The sequence below is a fragment of the Phyllostomus discolor genome, chromosome 1, assembly GCF_004126475.2.
Source record: "Phyllostomus discolor isolate MPI-MPIP mPhyDis1 chromosome 1, mPhyDis1.pri.v3, whole genome shotgun sequence".
NCBI lineage: Eukaryota > Metazoa > Chordata > Mammalia > Chiroptera > Phyllostomidae > Phyllostomus > Phyllostomus discolor.
In genome coordinates, this window is record NC_040903.2 from 148,806,066 (window position 1) to 148,826,396 (window position 20,331).

The window sequence follows — 20,331 nt, forward strand, 5'->3', positions numbered from 1 at the left end:
ATACAGACCATTGGCTCTCTAATGAATTTCTTTTTCTTCTCAATGCCATCTGGCAAGATGGCCAGAGTCGTGGCGGTCCGTTTCATCTCACGTTCTCGGTCAGGCTGCACCTCCGTCTCCATAAGGCCTTGGTGTGAGCCTCGATTGGATGTTTAATTGAAGAGGACATAATTTTCACACATACAGCAAAGATTTGATGAGGCTTTGAGGTTTATTGTAGCCATTAAAATGTCGTGGCTGCTGGCAAAACCCCAGAAAATGTCTAAAGCTAAACCAGATGTGATTAGCAAATTTCAAGTCGTCTCAGGCCCCAGTTCTCCCAGCAGCAGCCATGGCCCTTTAGAAGAAATTTGTGTGGAGTAGCATGAATCGCACCTTAGCAATAGGGTGTGAATTAACTATGACTGTTGGTTCTACAACTGTCACTGATATAAGTAGATGTTGTCAACGGGCATCTTTCACAGAGACTAGAACTTTAAATAGCTCTTTTATGTAGGTAAACACAGCAAGGAATAGATGGTAATAGTATCAACTACAATTTATTACATGTATATAATAACAATACATTATGATTATCTATCAGGTACTTTACATATACCTCTTATTGTAATCTTTGCAATGCCCCTGTGAAGCAGATGTTATTGCCGATCTCTCACCGGAAGAGGAAGCGGAAGCTCACTGTGCTCATGTAACTTGCTGAGTCACTTCACAGGCGATGCTGACCTAGCCGCATTTTAAAGCTTGATATGACTCTAAGCCATGTACTTGTGACATTCTGCCGGTGGCCCAGAAGTTTCCATACCTTATCAGAGATCAAAACAGAAAGAGATATATCATCAAGGCATAAAGCCTCATAAAGATACAAATGACAGAGAGAGAATCACTGGAGTCTCTGAGTGTGTGCATGAGTGCAAGTGTACGCACACACACCCATACAACCATATGTGTACACCCTTGGGTTGAGGAGAGGTAGAGAGAAGAATTACGGGAGAGATGGGTTATAAAAGTGAATAGACACAGTATTGCATAAGATTAAAACCTCAGGTTATGGAATCAGTTATGAATTTTTTACTGGTTTGGTGAAGGCAAGATCTTGCCAAGTAAGATAACCGTAGAGTATATTCATTTTCTCACCTATAAAATGGGACAGTTATAGTACCTGTGTCATGGGAGGTAATGAGTGCATGGCCCCTTAGTAAGAAAAGCTTTGACAAAGCTTTGCAGTTGTATGTATGCACCTCCTACTGGAAAATGCACAGCTTCTAGAGTCAGGCCCACGTTCTTGAGAAGCCAGCTGGCTGTGTTTGTGGAAAATCTCCTTCCCAGAGCACTTGCGTGCTCTTCTCTACACTGTGGACACAGCCCCAAGTTCTTGGTGTTTGGGAACATGTTTCATATTGTGTTTACTGTTCTACATCCCTTAATGAGACAATAATTTTTATTTCCCTGGTAGTATGATGTTATAAGTAATAGTTGGGGAAAAATCAAGCAAACAGTAGGAACAGTTGCTCTCTTTCTTATTTGTCAAACTTGCTAGCCAAAATTCTAAAGGTATTCTTACCAACGCATGGGTGGTAGGCAGACTAATATTGCAGGAGCTCCCGAAGATGTCCAAACCCAAATTCCTGGGATCTGTGATGATGTTACCTTACATGGCAAAAAGGGACTTTGCTGACATTGAGGTGAGGAGATTAGCCTGGACTATTCAAGTGGACCTAATCTAATCACACGAATCTTTAGCATGAATGTTTAAAAGCTGAGCACTTTCCTTGTCTGTGGTCAGCGGGAGGTAATACAGCAGAATGATCAGAGGGATGCAGTGTTGCTGGCTTTGAAGAGAGGGAACTGGGCAGTGACATGAAGAATGCAGGAAGCCCCTAAAACTGGGAAAGGCAAGGAACAGAAATCTCCCTGGAGTTCCAGAGGGCACGCAGCCCCATCCACACATGGAGTTCAGCCCAGTGAGACCCCTGTCAGCCTCTAACATGTGAGGACTATAGGTAATATATGTGTGTAATTTTAAGACATGTAAGTCTGTAGTAGTGTGTTATAGTAGCAACAGGAAACAAGCACACCATGCATGTGTGTGTCTGGTTGTGCCGGTTAATACCAGTCACACATCCCACACTACCCCCTCCACACCATTGCTGAGACCATAGATGTAGGGTTTCCCCAGTACTAGCCATCATCAGTGTTGCTTGAAATGTGAATTAGTGCTTTCTTAAAAAAAAAAAAAAAGGCCTCTAGTCCACTAGTCCAACAAACTTGGAAATGCTCCATCCTAAAATCTTATCATAGAGACTCACAGTGCACATGAGTTTATTAATGATTCTGGAAAGTTGCACAATAAAAAAAAATCATTTAACCTTGTTTAAAGCAGCATTTCTTAACTTAAAACATGAAACAGTGGGTTTTTTTCTTTTTTAATTTCACTGAATACTTAGTAATATCAGGTAGAACATGTATTCCGTGAAACAGTTTAAGAGGCGATGTGGATTTTCCTATCTAGTCTTTGATATACAGACATAGCTGTTGCTACATTGGTACCACTGAACAACCAGAGGAGAGGCTGTGATGAACAGCCATAACCTTTGCCCTTCAGTGCTGCTCTTGGTGCTCCTTGGCTCCACTGTCCTCACTCGGATTGTTATCCATGTAAACAGACAGAGTGGGTCACATCCTCTCTGGTGTCTTGATGCCTGAAAGCCAAAAGGAATAGCATTAGTGTTACTCGAAATTACTCTGGTGTCACCACTCCCAAATCCACATTTGTTTGACATCATCCTATAATAATGTTTTATTATAAAAACTTCATTCTGGCTATGAAAGGTTACTTAATTTTTTTGTTGGAAGATGAGACAGGAACTCTTCAGATAGGTGTTGAAAAGCCAGTGTATTTTGAGAAGTTTAAGAAAAAACAAATTTTTCTTATTAGGGCAAGTTACTTAGTGTCCTTTATCATTAAGAATGGGCTATTTAATCAGCTATGTAAGAAATCTTGCCTTGAAAATGATGTGTTCTTAGCCCTGTTATTACATATATAAATTGGGAAAATGTAATTACTAGTTAACCCTCAGCGTAAGATATTCAAACCTGTTTGAAAATGTTGGCTGAGATGCAAGTTTGTGTATGTTTTAAGACAATTCCAATGATTTCATTTTCTCTAAATATCTAAGACTATATATTTGAACATGTCCTTTCTTTGTACCAGTTAGAAATATTTGGGAATACGATTATACATTTTTGGAAAGGCAACAGTGTCTATTGACTTTTTTGATGTGTTACCACTCAATACATGTTTATATGATAAATGTTTATCCTAAAATGCTAATTCCTTAAGCCTTCTTTAAATGAGATGCTGCATGAAGTACATAGTACAGGCATTCAATAAATGTTAAATTTTTCTTTCTAAGTTTGAATAGTAGTAACAGTCCTAAACTAACTTTACACCAAAGTACATCCATCACATCTGTAGGCATTTTCAGTCCTGATGTCCTTATTTTATGGAGTGACCAGATCAACCCCCAATCATTCAGATGAACCTTTGTTTTGTATAACACTAGTTAGTCCCTGAATGTTCTATTCAAAATTTAAATTATAAGAGGATGTAAATTCATACATACATGAAAGTAACAGTTCAAAAAAGAGGGGATTTTCATAGGGTGGGGGGATGGTGCTGGTAGATTTTCCAAACTATAGACAGTGTGTCTTCCAGATAAAGATTGAGTGCACCATTTAGCTTCACTCCCTTCTAAAGTCTCACCAAAGAAATTAACATGTTATTTAGACTTGTACAGTCAGTACCAATACAATCAGTTAACAGAGTGGGAATTAGAGAGGAACTGCACACCTGCACATGAAAAATATAGACTGAGAACAGTTTTACATTTCTCATGGTCCTTGGCAAAGACTGGTGTAGTGGCAACAGTTTGACTATTTGGATATGGATATGAAATTTTTGCAATTAAAATTAAGGTTAAAAAACATAAATTATAATCTACTCTCTATTATAGGTAGGTAGATTAGTGAAGTTAAAAATTAGCTATAATTTGCTAGAAGTTAATATATTACTTTTAATATTAATCATGACGAGTATACTGTTTACATGTTGGAAAACCTTTCCTGTTTGAAACTACATGGTAAGCATTACACTACCTACTGTCACTCCTGAAAGGTGTAAACAGTCCTCTTCTTTTCCATTTAGCTCACTTAGGTATCTGGGCAAACGCATTGCTGAGATAACATTAGTGAGGTGCCGAGGGGGGAGCTGTGTGGAGTGGGGTTTGAGATGCGGAGCACTGATGGCTCCTGGAAGGGATGCTGCCTGCAGAAGAGTTGGTATCCCCCGAGGTGGAGGAAGGCAGGAGGGGTGGTTAGCAGAACCTGCACTTCATCTTGCCTTTGATTGCTTTTGCTTTTTTAATTTTGAATCGGGATATGTGTAGTGTCCTGCCTTCCTCCCATTACTGCAGTTAATCAAGACTTGACTGTGAGAAAGGAGAAGAAATGCTAATAATTGGTGTTACTGACCTGCTAATGGGTATCCGAGTTTATGTCATTGAGGACAGGGGGAAGGATCCTGTCCGAGCTCCACTGTCTAGTTCTTCAGTGCAAGTTTGGCTCCATCTTTTCTGCAGCTCTGTTGGCTCCTCAACCAGGAACCTATGTATCTGTCCAACACTTGAACACTTGAAGGGGTGTGGCCTTTGGCCAGTTAACTCAGTCAGTGCTGTTGGACCCCAAACAGAATTTTTAAAAAATGATTACCTATTGATGTTATCTCAGGAAGCAAAGCAATTAAAGGAAGTCTGTAATGGCTGTCCCTTTGACTTTGCAATAGACATAGTCAGGGGACCTACCAAGTGATGGGGTTTGGGGCTGTGATGGAGCATTCCCCCCCCCCCCCGTGCATGTGACATGGGGGCACACTCAAGGCTGACAGATTCATTAAATAAAATGCAGGAGGCCCTAATGAATCTGAATTTCACACAAACAAGATTTTTTTAGTGTGTATATGTCTCAAATATTGCATGGGATACACTTATACTAAGAGAAAATATTTCTTGCTTATCTCAAATTTAAATTTAACTTAGTGTCCTATCTTTTATCTGGTATATCTGTCCAGAATTTCAAAGCAATAATAAAACCTAGTAAAAGTTGGTTCACATTTTATTACCATTATGCCCTGGCAATTCTAAACAATCTCAGTGATAAAATCATCCTCCCTGCAAGGGTGGACAGTGGACACAGGCATCTAACTAAATGTGTTCAAGGGTATAAGAACATATGTGTTCATGTCCATGTCCACCACCACTAACAACAGCAGTTACCATTTGATGAATGATTACTAAATGCCAGGAAATTTGCTTACATCATTTCTCTTTGTTAAAATTACTTCAAAGTAAGTACTACCTGCATTTTCATAGGGAGGAAGTTGAAGCAACTTTGCTACTAAGGACAAAGTTGAGATTTGAAACAGGTTTATCTGATTACAAATCTTACACTCTTTCTACTGTATCACACTTTACCTTTTACTATTTGTAGGCCCACCCCTCAGGCACTAACAACAGGATCTAGAAAAATAAAGCTTGGAGAATAAGCTACACTTAGTTCTCTAGTTCATCTTCTAAAGGGGCTACAAATAACAATTAAATTGAAGGTAGTCTTTTTCTTCTCTCCACCCATAACCACTCAACTAATCTACCTGTTCTAATCTCTATTGTCCTATGACCTACTGATCAATCTCTTTTGGTCACTCTAACATACTCTTTTCAGTGCTCCCTTCCCCCTCCCCCCCCCCCTCTCTCTCTGATGATTACCTAGCCTATGTTTTGTTCTTCCATCACCCAGAAGATAAGCAAATTAGTCTGATGTGGTTAGCCAGACAAAGAACAAAGTACTGCAGGGCTACTCCAAGGCAACCCACATGGTTTCGACTTGTTATCTCTTCCATTTGAGGAAATTGCATGTAATGGGCTTCTGACACAGATGAGAAGGTATGGGAACATTCCAAGACTTGTCAAGTCATACAACAGAGCAGACTATTGCTTCTATGCTTGGGGCCAGCCCTGACTTGCAGGATGAATGGCTTCTACCACCTAGCATTATCAGATGGCTTTCTCTCAATGAGAGTATGCACCTTTCAAGAGAGAAAGAAAAGAGTAAAACTAGATCTCATCATGAAAGTGAATATTTTCTTTAATTACTCATTTGAGCATTGTCCAAAAGCAGTATGGCTTTAGTAAGGGGGAAGAAAACTTTGGAAAATTTTTGGAGAACGTCTGAGAAAGGATGGCCAACTGAACACTCCTTTAGATTGCACAGTCATATGGGATTTCAGTTTCTGTTTGAAAATTAATAAAACTAATAGTAAATAAAGTGGTAAATAGTTAATAAAATTAATAGTAAAAAGAGTTGTTTAAAGGCATAAACTCAAGAACACAGAATGAGAGAGTAAACCTAACCACAACATTTCTGAAGTTCAAAAGGTAGATGGACAACTGATAAATGAATTAGCCAAACAAGAAAGCTGAATTCTAATCCAGGAGTGGAGAAAGGTAAGAAGCAATCCAATTTTTGCCACAAGATTCATACACACCAGAAACTCACACATAATTTTTTACATATACATATATAAACATTCATATAAATTCATATGTAAATAAGTCAATGAAATCATTCAAGAAAATGACAGACACACGCTCCTAATTTTAAAAGGTCCATAGAGATTCCCGCACAATGGAGTAAAGCAGATCCATACTGTGAATAGAGCATTTCAGAATACTCAGCACAAAAAAAGAAAAGCTTACACACTTCTAAAAAGAAAGAGGTTAGGGATGAGCAAACAAATTACACGCAGAAAACCAGGAAGCAGAATGGCTTCAGACTTTTCAACAGCAACATTAGAAGCTAGAAATGGATCAGAATTCTGAGGGAAAACTATTCCCATTGCAGAATCTTCTATCCACCAAATCATCAAATAGGAAGCAGAATACAAGTGTTTCCAAACATGTAATTTCTCAGTAATCTTATCTCCCATACAGCCATTCTCAAGATGCTGCTAGAGAGTGCTTTATCACAAAATGGGGAGACAGCGGTGACAGGAAGTAACAAATCCAGTGGGCGAGGGAGGGGAAGGGCTGCTCCTCAGGCAGGGAGCGCAGGATGACAGCGAGCACGCAGAGCAAACATTCCAGATGAGGTTAGGTCCAAATAATCATGGAGATGATTCGTGAGGAATATGCAGTCTGGTGTATCTGGATGTTTTGACAGGACTTACACAACTAGTAACAAGTTTGGAGTTCATTTAGTGATAAGCACATAGAAAGCAGAACAAATTATAAAAAACACTTATTTTGAAGGTGAGGCAGTTTGGGCGGCAGAGTTTTTTAAAAAGGTTAATTAACCAGAATTTACATATGTCAGCTGGGACTGGGAGTTGTTTTTGCAAAGTCATAAAAATGTCAACACTGGATACTAGTGTGAAAGTCACAGTGGTGCTATATTGGGAGGAGGTTCGTGTGGTGGGTGTGGGGGGAGATCAGGAACTGCTCTTTGCAGCATGCATGGAGTTCATTTATTTATTTTTTAACTATGTGCATGTGTAACTTTAATAAATATATCAAAAAAACCCCACAGCATTTGCAATAATTTAGGTAAATTGCAACAGTGGAGGCTGGTATGTAGAAAGGAGTACCAGCCTGGGAGGTAGGAGATGCAGTTTAAAATTCTAGTTCTGCCTGTAACTAACGGCATGATAAGCCATGCAGCTCTGACAAATCACTTCATCTTGGTGAATCTCAGGTGAAAAATATGGAACTGATCATCCTACCCCCTGCCCAACTCAGAGGGATGTTGGAAGGGTCAGAGGAACAGATGGATGAGGAAGTGCTTGTGAAGATGAGGGAGGTGTTGCTTAATCTCATTCAGAGCCATGAAGTTTGCTCAGTGTGTGCATATCCATGCATCCTAGGAGAGAGGGGAAACTGACCTGTTAGGACAGGACTGGCTAGTTTATCACCTTTTAGGAAGCTCCAGGAGACACGCCTTGAGTGATTATTGACCGTGGCTAACTTATTAGCTCTTCCCTCCTCCACAGCCCATTTGTCCACTGCAGTAGTGTGCTAAGCCTGAACTCTGGTACGGACTGGATACATTAGCCAGAGTCCTGACCGTGTTGCCATGGTGTTGAAAATATTTAGTTTTACAAGCAAAGTTTTAGAAATAATAAAAAACTTTGATATGATTTATTTTTGTAAAATGACTTCAATAAAACGGACATAAGGAACTGGGGTAAGAATTTCAGAAAAGCAGGGGGTGTAAAATGTTGATTAGCATGGTGACTTTTGATGCAAAGCATTCAATTAAGTGCGACGCGATGGGTAAAGGTCACACATTTCCCAAATGGAATGCCTTCAAAGACAAGCTGTACAGAACGGAGAGGGGATAGGGAAACTGAAACCTGATTCACCCATTTAATTAATGGAAGAAGTTTGTGTTTTCCTTTGAAGCCATGATTGTGACATCTCTAGGTGGGAAGGATGAGTTATGGTTCACTTTATTTCTACCCTTTATTTATAAATGAACATAGCAAGTAGAATTTATTTGGTTTGTTTTATTTCCGACAAGAAACATAAAATATTGAAATAAAGCTACTGTCATGGCAAAGTCTGAGTCACAAGCCCTGAATTCAGATTTGTGTCTCACAGGCTGTACAACCCAATAGTGTCATCCCCCACATCTCCGTATCCTTGTGTGCAGAGGAGAGCATCCCCGCCCACCTCACTGATTATTTGAGTGGGGGATTGTATGAAGGACCCCCTTTTGCAGAGTATAAGTAAAAGTAAAATACTTATCCCTGACTCCCTTTGTGCCCTTATATATGACATCCAGTTCACGAGCAAACCCTGTTGACTGCCTTCAAAACATGCCTTGAATCCGTTTATTGCTTTCTATCCCCACACCAGGGCCATAGCACCAGGTTCCTAATAGGTATCCCTGCATCCACTCCTGCCTTCCCTTTAAATAAATCTCCATCACCCATGACACGTCAGGCCATTTTGTTGTTTCATATTCATTGCTCTTGGGATAAAATCCAACTTTGGAACTTGTAGCCGTGCCTTCCAAGTTTCTACATGATTTGCCCACTTCTCCCTTTCCTGTTTCATCTCATGGAACCCCAGCACCACCTGCACACTAGACTCCAGCCTCAAGGGGGCCTTCTTTGGGTTCCAACCTGGTGAGCTTGTTTTTGCTGTGGGAGCTTTGCGGCAGCTGTGCCTAGCTTGTCCTTCCTGTTGATATCCCAGTGCCCTGGCCCTTCTGTAACCACCCAGACTTCAGCAGCTACTCTAAATAGTCTCTTAGAGTCCACAGTTTTGATACTGCTATTATTTTCTATTTATTTATTTGTAAATTTTATCTCCCTCCCCTCTCCAACGAGGCAGCGATCTAATGACCCTTTTAGTGTTTATATGCAATGTGTTGGTCAGTACCTGCCACATAGTTGCTGTTCAACCAATATTTTCTTATGGGCAAAGATGTCAAAAGAGCATAAATAGGTAGAAGGTTTAGGAAGACAAGATTTAAAGCTGCCCAAAGGAAGCACTGATGGTTTTGAGAAGTGGTGGGTTCCTCACCCACTTGTGCTTAGAAGACTGTGTTGTGGTAGATGGGTAGGACAGGTAACATTAGAAAGGGTAGTTGTGCTAGATGATTTTAAGTTTCTAAGGTGATTATTATATTACTGTGCTATTTCAGTGCATTCTATAGTTCTTCTTACTTAGTGAGGGTTATTGGGTTCTTCCCTGGACTTAGTTCATTAGAAGAGCTAGAGCCCTGGACACTTACAGGGTATAAAAGTCAACTGAAAAATTATGTGAGGTTTGGAATTCAGGTATTCCCTTTCAAAATGGCTCTCAAGGATCTGCTCTTGAAATAAACCGTGCATCAAAAGCTCTAATGTTGATACCATCTAAAAATAGTCTTTATAGAGTAGAATTCTTATCCAATATGTTTGGTTAATAGAACAAAGTTGGCCCAAACCAGGAATCATAAACAATGATACTGATATTCCTTAACCTTTAATTTAAAACAAGTTCAACAGAGTATCACTTATTTGTCTGTCGTTTGATGGAGGGCTGAGGCCTTCTCTTGAATTCCAGATCTTTGAATGGAGTTTTGTGAGTCTTTCCTGGGCGCTCGGCATCCATGGCAGATCACCCTTTCGTATTTTTAAAGTGGAGTCAAGGCTTTTGCAAATACCATCACAGAATCTTCCTAGATATTGATAATTATTCTAAACCTTTACATCTGTCTTGCTCACATATTTTTTGAAGTGAGCTTTTTTATTTTTAGCTTAGAATAATTTTAGATTTACAGAAGTTGCAAAGGCAGTATGGAAAGTTTCTATACAGCTCCTATCCCATTCCCCTGGTAACCTTACATTGTTGTGATTCATCAAAAACTAAGGAACTGGCACTGGTACATTTCTGTTAACTAAACTGACTAGTGATTATTTGGATTTCACCAGTGTTTCCATTAATGTCCTGTTTTTGTTCCAGGATCCAACCATGAGTACCACATGGCATTGAGTTGCCATGCCTCCCCAGTCTTCACTGATCTCTCAAATCTATACTTAACATATATACATATACATACATACATACATATTAATCCTCACCTGAGGGTATGTTTATTAATTTTAGAGAGAGAGGAAGGGGGAGAGAGAAAGGGAAACATCAGTGTGGGAGAGAAACATCAGTCAGTTACCTCCTGTATGTGCCGCGACCAGGGACCAAACCCACAACCTAGAACTGTGCCCTGACTGGGAAACAAACCCATGACTTTTTGGTGTATTGGATGATGCTCCAACCAACTGAGCCGCTCAGCCCAGGACTAACAGCAATATTTTAAGTACTTCCACTTACATTGTTTAGAAACAACACATTGCTGGTAACAAGGATTCTACTCAACTGTGAGAAGAACTGCCCAGGCAAACTGGACAGTAGTCTTCCAGCTGCAAACTTGCTGTATACTGTAGGAATCGAGTAGAATGAATGGGAAATAGCATTAATTCGGCAAGTCCATTGGCAAGAGTATCTTCTCTATGTCCCATTCAAAAAAGAAAAAGATATTAATATAGTTATAATAGTGATAACATCCCTATAGATAGAACTTCATCCTTTGAGGTGGGGAGGGCAGGCACACAGAGTGGAGAAAACATAGTGGATGGGTCTCCAACACAGGAAACAATATGGCTGGGATTACCCAGCCAGGCACAGAACTTGGGTCTTTTGATTGCTAAGCCTGTGTTACTATGACTTGGTGTCAGCTCAACATATTTTCTTCACCCCAATAGATATGTGGGTGGTTTTGTGAATATCAAAATATCTTCTTGCCCAAGTAAATTATGTTTCATGGATCTTATGGAAGATTCACAATTCACAAATGGATTCTTCTTGTGTCTGACAACCAAATGAATAAAGTCACAGGGAGAGCTGTTTAGCCCAGCAATGGGGATTAGAGTGTTTGCTAGTATCTTTCCCCCAGGTTTCTTGGCAGCAGCATGGTTTTTAGATGGATAGAGCTCATGGACTGTGACTCTACTTACTAGGCACCCGAAGAAAGGCCACTGACCTACCTGGGGTCAGCAGCACTTGTTCAGGTCTGCTCTGCCATTGATAACCTGACCTTCTCCTAAACTTCACCTGACCTCCCTGGCCTTCTGTTTTCCCATTTAAAATGAAGGGGTCCCAGCGTTGATACTTGGTGATTTTCTAATGTTTCGCAAAGCACTTTCATAGGTACTCCACATTGCTTCTAGCACTTCCCTGGTTAGAGTATGGATGCAGGACAGCACAAGGCCAGTGGGTCTGACACCCCTGAGATCAGATTCTGACTCAGTCACTTAGTATCTATGTGACTTTACTCATGTCACCTAAAAATAGGGATAATAGGAGGGCTGAGCTCAGAGGGTTCTTCTAAGGAGTAAAATGAGACACATAAAGCAGGCTGAGGCCCAAGACACCCTTGGCCATTAAGAGCCATTTGTTTTTAATCATACAGATTGAGAACTTGGTATAGTTTTCAAAAACTTATTGAGCACAGAGATAAGAGTCAGTGAGTACAATTCAGTGTAGACACCCAGGCACCATCAGGCCAGAAACTTTCCTGGTGGCGTAATGTACAGAAAGAGGAAGGCCCAAGGAAAACCGAGGATGGCTAAGGTACTAAAACTACCCATTTGGCTGTGCTTTGAAACTGTTGTGTTTTGTTGTTGTTGTTTTGACTACTTTGTTGGACTTTAAAAACATCATCAAATCTCCAGATATCCACACAAAATAAAATAAAATTAAAAATCTCCAGAATACAAGGACCTTGTTTGACCTTTTCAATCAGTTTATTTGCTCAGGAAATATTTATTCAAAACACAGACTTAGCTGCTAAGTTTAAATAAACTCACTGAAATGTTAAGTCATTTGTAAACCCATTTTAAGAGCAAGTGTTATGCTCATTTTTTAGGAGACAAACTTATCCCCACTTTCTCTTCTGATCTGTCTTCTCATAGGAACAGAAAGCTGTCCCTAAGCACAGTGATTGAACCTGCTGTCTGTCTAATGGGTGGGAAGTGGGCAGAATTTGCCCCCCCCCACCGCTGTTTGGCAGATTCACAAAAACATTTGCAAAACCCCTTCTGATGGTGATATTATAAAGAGAATGAATAAATACGTGCTACCTCCTGTTCAAGGAACTGTATCTTGCAATTAAAAACACCTAGTTTCTTTATAAAAAAAATTAAATCCAGGATACCCCTCTCCTTATCGCCCTACCCAAAATTGAGTTGTTTAAGCTGGGACTGAATTTTTAAACTGAAGTATATGATTTTTCTTTTTTAAAGCTGTGATAAAATTAATTGTGAATCATATTCAATGACCCGTTCAAGTCAGTGACACAGAGTAAAAATAAAAATGCAGCTAATCTAACAGGAATAATTAAGCAATTGAACAATTTTCTCAAGGTCTTGTCACAAGTACCTGACTCACTTGAAGACAGGGGCAAGTTCTCGGGGCTCCCCAGACCGGCAGGAGATAGCTTTGATGGGCCTCCCTTGTCTTTAAATTTTATCACTTGGGCTCATTAACATCAGAGCTAAAGACATTATGGAATTTAATAGGCATTTCAGAATCTGTTATACCCGGCTTCTCCCAGAGGAGAATTTCCCCTTTCCTCTAAGAATCTTGGATCCTTCCTAAAAAATTTACACACAGTCACGTGGCATGCAACCATATAATGGCCTCCTGTTACAAACCTCACCAACACACCTCTCTAACCTGGCAGGCCCTGGGATGCAGACCGCTGGGGCTGCTGGACCAGTAACTTTCCCTGTGCCATAACTCAGCAGAGAGGCAGGATTAATGACAGGTTTACAGGAGAGTGGGGCTTTAAATAACTGAGGTCAGTGTCTGGAGGTTTCCCATTAATACCACTAACAGCATCCCACCAGCAAGACTATCGGCCACTTTGCTACCCACTCCAAACTATTTCTGATTTTCAACTTCATTTTCAAACACATCTAAGAAGTCCTGACTCCCAGCAAACTGACAATGCAGCCCTCTTCATGTGAAGCTTTGTTTATCAGCCACAATTCTCTCGACAGATTTACAAGTGTCTGCGGAGTTTTAAAAGACGATTGCTTAACAGGCATTAAGTGAGACACATAGGGCTGTGTAAATATTTTAGCTGTAATAGGGGATTTTTTTTAAATGTCCGAGCCAAATATTGCATTAAATCTGAAGACAGTGGCAAACTGATTAGCAGCCTTTGCCAGCTTCATGCTTTGCCAGTGATTCCCGTAGCCAAGATTACGTACCAGAATTCATCCACCAGTTTAGGTTGTGAGTTTTAAAATAACTTTCCATCCTTTTCTCTTCTCTCTCCTCCTTATGCCTGTCCATCTTTTCTCTTTTATTTCTTTGTGTTTTATTTAGATGTAAACACTTTCCAGAGTAGAAAATTACAGTTAATGTGACTAACCAGTGAGGGCTGAAACGGGAACGTGGGCCCAGACAGGGGTCAGAGAAACGGTGGAAGGCTTGCAGCTGTCCTGGTGGAGCAGTGTGGGAACAGGTTGCTCTGTGGTAATGGGCTTATGTATCTTAATCACTGGTCTCTCTGTAGCTGGCTGTTGTACTGCTGGAAGGAAATAATGCAAAAATCAGCATTGTTACCTTTTCCACATACTGATTTCCTGGGATCACAGACAGGCAGGCCTGTCAGCTTCAAGGTTTACATGGCTGAGAAAATCCATCACTTAATTTTAGTACAAAGTGCAATAAGCATTTTGGCTCCAGAGGAAGTCTTTTTTAATTTAAGCCTTCCTATAAGTGAACCACTTTCCTGCTTTGAGAGATGGGTGGGATGTATTGTTTGACCTGTAATATAATTTCTGTGAGAAGGAGGCATCTTAGCCAAGAGGGCTGGAATCTGCCTTTGCTGAATCCGTCAGCAACCTCTTAATTTTCACCCACTGATTTTTCCTCAAAATACTTCTTAAAGTAATACTCACTTGGTTGCCCTAAAGTGTAGTCTCTATGTGGTCTTCATAAATGGCTTGAGTTATAATCACATGTCCAGTCATTACTTAATATTGTTGATCCACAGGTCTGAGCATCTTAAAATTATGTGTTTATAATTATATATATATGTAAATGTGTTTTTTAAACTCTGAGCACTTGACATAAATTTCAAATCTGCCTTCAGACCCTCCCAAAACTCAGATAGCTCTCGTGGCATTGAGAGCCTACTTTACATTCAAATTAAACATGACTCCTGGGACCTTTCCAAAAAGCCACTTTCAGGGGCAGGCCTCAAACCTAGTCTTACACTGTGGTTCACCCTAGAGTATCTTGTACCACTTTTGTATGTCACCAGTTTTCTTCGCCTTTGAGTAAATCACCTCTGTGCATGGATGGTTGTCTTAGTGCTTGCCAGTCTACAGTGTGATCACTTCCAGTACAAGGACTGCAGGCCCTGTGTTACAGCAGCAGCCACATTCTAGCTTCTGTGCAGCCAACCACCTCTGCAACGTGGTGGAGGAGGCACAGCTTTATTTTCAAAACCTCCATGTTATACCAAATGCAGTTTGTATCCACTCTGTATCAAGAACTCTAAAAATCTTTTTCCTATTCTACCCACAATTCCACTTCTGAAATCTATCCGAAAGAAGTAATCTTAAACTTAGAATAAGTTTTTTATTGGGCACCGATGTTACTTAAAGCTTGAATGATTCATTATGAGAATAAAGTAGAAAGGACTTTATTGTTCAACTGCAGGGAAATCTTTAAGTGAATTAGGACATATCCACTTGATGACATTTTATATGGCTATGCAACACAATACTTGTGAATTTTGTGAAATAATATGAGAAAGTGCATGATATGTTTAATAGAAGGAATGAAGGTACACAAGTTTCTCTGTCAAATGAAAGTATATGTTTAAAAGAAACATATATAGGCAACCTTTATGAAATCAAGAAGGGACCTGTGTGTGATGCAGAGGCCGAGACACTAAGAATAGGCAGCAAAGTATGAAATGGTAACCATTCTGGTCATGCAGGATCTTCTATTTTTTGTAAATGTTATTTGTGTTTCTTTATGTGTGTTACCTTCATAATACTTTTTAGGAATTAATTGCTGTGCTCCTCCCAAAGATGAGTGCCCTTTCTTTTCAGATGCTCAGGAACCCCATGTTTGGGGCTGCCTGCCTGAGGCTTTGTACTGTAGAGTCTGCCCACGATGAGAACGTTCACAAACATTCCTTTTTCTTCCATTGTAACACAACTTTCCTGCCTGTTGCTTGAAATCTAGCCTTTCCAAATCAGTCTGAGAAAGAAATTTATACTCAAGTGTTAATAAATTCTTCTTTCATAATGTTTTCTTTTTCAACTAATATACATGCACTTCTAAGGAGATCTTCTGGAGTTAGCATCTTCTGTTCAAGGGAAGGCTTCTAATGGTGGCAATTTTCATAAGAACCAACAAAGGGATGTTTTTAAATAAATAGATCACTTAGCACCCTATAAATCCTATCATGCCCAATCTGTCTATATTTAGGCCTAGTCATGAGTAAGTGATTAATGAATATTTTTCATGCTAATGTTTCACAGACTAAGGCTGCATCAATAACTGCATAATCATCACAGTGGAAATTCTGACTCAGCAATGACATTCGATAGGAGGGATCTTTGAATAGTGCTTTAGATGGTTCCATGCAAAGGCTGCAGTCAGTGGCCCAGCTTTGCGAGCCTTTCCAAAAGTCCTGAAGCAGGTTGGCATGTGCTCACTTGGCCCTGTCACTTCTGCTTAAATTTTTGCATGGAGAACCCTCATGATCATAGGACATTAAGGTGAACTTTATCTTGGGCGGCCTCCCTCTGTGAGGTGAATCAGCATCATGGGATTCCCCTAGACTCAAGCTCCCTAGTGGGTTTATTTTTACACAAAATTCCTCTGGGGAAGGAGATAGCCACCCTTGATTAGAGTAACCCTAGATAACATCTTCTTGGGTAGAAAGATGTTCCTTATATTGCTCTTTTTTCTCGGGCTTAGCTTTTTAAACCAAATAGCTATATAATCTATCTCCACCTACCCAACCCTGCTGCAATTTGATTTCCTCCCCCCACCCCTCACTCCCTGAAGTTGATTTTTAAAGGCCCAGTGACTTCCATGTTGCTGGAATCAGCGGTCACTTCTCCATCTTCTACTTGACCTTTTAACAGGATTGCAGAGAGCTGACTGTTCTGTCTTTCTTGCAATACTGGTTTCCTCTCAGATCATGTGATTTTGTACTTCACTTTTCTGCTTTTTTGCTCATTCCCCATGCTTTTTTGGCCTCGCCTCCACAGCTTGCATGCCTCAGGGTTTGTCCGCAACCCCTTCTCTTCTTTGGCTACATTCTTTCCCTACCAATTCATTTGCTTTCGTGGCTTTAAGTACCAATTTTATGCCCATGACTTCCCGATGTGTATTTCTATCCCAGCCATACAGCCTAAACTGCAGACTTTTATATATAATGTGAATGTATTATTGATATCTCCAGCTTATCGTATTCTAAATAAGTTTTGATTTTCACCCTCAAACTTTCTCATGGCTCTGTTCTTTACCCTGGTCAAGTCTCTGGTCAACTATGTTCACAGTGAAACTTTTCCTGACCACTTTATTTAAAATTATACAAACATTGCCATGGACAGTATGGCTCAGTTGGTTTGAGTATCGTCCTGTAACTGAAAGGTTGCAGGTTCAATTCCTGGTCAAGGCACATACCTAAGTTGTAAGTTCCATCTCCAGTCTGGGTATGTGTGATCCCTGATCTGGGCATGTATGGGAGACAACCAATCAATAATTCTCTCTCCCTTCCTCTCTCTCTAAAAGAATCAATGAAAAAACTGTCCTTGGGCAAGGAATGAATGAATGAACAAATAAATAAATAAAAATTATACAAGCCTCCTACTTCTGTGGCCTTTTCTGACTTCTCTTCCATAATCAGGGTAGTTCCAATGCTTTTGAATCTAGTTTCTTGAATCTTGTTCCTTTGAATTAAAAATCTAGACATAGGACGCTATAGACCTTGGAAAGAAAGAAGGTCCATGTCCTGAGATCCAGTCATACTATTAGCATTGATCCTACCCCAAAAGACCCATGCATTCCCATAATGCTTTATTTTTAGTCATTATATTTCCTTTTTCTGAACTACATCTTACTTTTTGTATTCTCCTTGACTGGCTGGCCAGCTCTTCCTTGACCTTTGCAATTCAACTCGTTACCTTTTCTGGAGAACCTTCCTTCCCTGAGCACCACCTGACCCCAGTGTCCCATGACAACATGTTACAATATGTTGATTTCCTTGTCTCTCTGTTATTTGACTCTGATGAACATTTTTAGAGGAGAGATGACCAACAGGTCTGGTTAAATATTTTTTCCTAACTTTTGACATAGTGGCATAGTCCAGATACTCAATAAGTACTTTGAATGTATGAGTATTTGTGAGTAGGCCTATCTCCTGTGATCTAAGAACTATTTATGCTAAAGTCCTATCTCTGTAGAAAAATTAAGCTATCCATAAAATTTGAAGGAAAGGGGATCAGAGGGGTAGGTGGGAGGGGACAACTCTCCCGCCTTGTGATGTATCTTTGTTCTGCACTAGGTCCAAACTCAGTGTAAAATTCAGCCCCTCCATTACTATCCACAGCCCACATTGAGTTCAAGAGGCTTTACTGAAGTTGTGGGGATACTCCAGAGGCTATCCGTGTCCAACCCAATTGTTCTTCTCTTTTGCTACCCTTATCTCTCTGTGTCCATCTCTTCTGAAAGAGATCAAAATTCTTCTTCCTCCATTATGAAAGAAACCTTTTCCCTGAAACCAGACTATTATATAACTCTCGCCCAGGACTTCATTTGGGGATGGTGGGATGCTTGATTCCAAGAATTTATGAGTATATTATTTCCAAAAACAACCATTCCCTTTCTAAGAATTCTAGGGGTGTAAATCACAAATCAAATGATTTCACATGTGCCAGCAGAATATCAATGAGAAGGGTAGATGAATGGGAAGTATGAAGGGAGATGTGGTCCTCCCTAACCTGGGCTTAGTTCTCATGCTGGGAATGGGTGTCACTGTGAGGAATAGCCCCTTTGGTGGTTCAAGGCAACTTAAATGCCTGGGAATGAATTTCTGCAAAATCGATTTCAAGCTCTACTTTTGAGCTTGATCTGAAGAGGGCCAGGGCCCTCAATTCCCTAGGACTCGTCCGTCAATAGTTTTTGCCCCTTTGTTTGAGAAGCCAAAAGCAAAGTACTTCACTTGTCCCAAGTCAGAGGTGTTGCAGCATCTCTAAAAGGAAAGTTGAAGGTGCATCTCCCTATTCCTGAACAAAGGTGTAGAATGAGCTAATTACTTTTGTTTGTTCATGTTGTTTTTGTTTGTGCTTTTCACCCTTGAATTTGAATAAACAGGATTGATAAGGATTTTACACAGTTAATACCCAAGAACATAGCTCAGAGCATGAGTTCAGCAAATATGTGTTCTTGGGAAGTCTAACTCCAAACTTCTTTCTCTTCACAGCAAGTGAGAAACAGATGGTGGTGGTGTGCAAGGAGTCACCAAAGCAGTATCTCCAGCCTTTTAAAGACAAACTACAAGAGTTCTTCCAGAAAGGTAGGAAGCTGTATCAGCTGCACATATAGGATACTATGCAACATCCTTCATTCCACGATCCTTCTCTGAGGCCCCCTGGCCCATGCATCCTGGCTGACCACTGGCAGCTTTAATGATTCCATTAGTCCATCTTCCTAGGGCAACTACATACTCAATGTAGACGGAGTTGTCCTGTAACGTTTATATCACCTTTCAAATCCGTTTTAATATTTTAAATTTTTAACATTACTCCTGTTTTTGTAAACTCTGGGGAGAAGACTTTTTCTTTGTCTCTTAGTGGAACCCAAGAGGATCCTGAGCATGTTAATCGACAGTGTAGTGCAAGGCTGATGCAGCCAAGCATCTCAGGTCTGCATCAGCCTGGACAGGAGGGTGGTGATTGTCCTGCTGGTTTTGTGAGTGCAGCAATTTAGAAATTTGTGTTGCATTTTCCATTACTTTTCAGAAAGGAAAACTGGGGCCAGGTGAATGTCACACATCTAATCACTTGGCACCCATAGGTCCTTTGGGGTTAGTAGGGGGAAGTGATATGCATGAGACCCAGAACTTACTTAGAAAGCTCACCAAGTTATCTTTCTCCCTTCATGATTCTAGAAGGAGGAGAGAACTTTTGTCAATCACTGTTAGTGAACATGGAAGTTTAATGCATTGGGGGTATTTTCTATTCTAATTTCTCAAATTCAGCCTTAGATGTAAAACAAAAGTAAGTGTGGGGTAGAACTTCCAGTTTGGGGGAAAAAAAAACCCTGGGGCTGTAATGTACAGCATTGTGGCTATAGTTAGTAATACTGTATTGTATATTGAAAGTTGCTACAAGAGTAGATCTTTTTATTGAAGATTTTATTTATTTATTTTTAGAGAGAGGGGAAGGGAGGGAGAAAGAGAGGAAGAGAAACATCAATGTGCAAGAGATACATCGATCGGTTGCCTCTCGCATGCCCCCAACTGGGGACCTGGCCCGCAACCCAGGCATGTGCCCTGGCTGGGAATGGAACCGATGACCTTTCGGTTCACAGGCTGGCACTCAATGCATTTAGCCACACCAACCAGGGCAAGTGAGCAGATCTTAATAGTTCTCATCTGCAGAAAAAAAATTGTAACTGTGTAGGATGGATGTTA

The 20,331-nt window shown here is 40.3% G+C and overlaps 1 protein-coding gene across 1 annotated transcript in view; it reads left to right on the forward strand.

Moving 5' to 3' along the window:
• FMN1 (formin 1) overlaps nt 1-20,331 on the forward strand; it is a 236,738-nt gene that overhangs the window by 119,437 nt on the left and 96,970 nt on the right. The window contains exon 13 of the mRNA XM_036017210.1: nt 19,120-19,212. Coding sequence (XP_035873103.1) covers nt 19,120-19,212 — 93 coding nt within the window. The remainder of the gene's footprint in view (nt 1-19,119; nt 19,213-20,331) is intronic.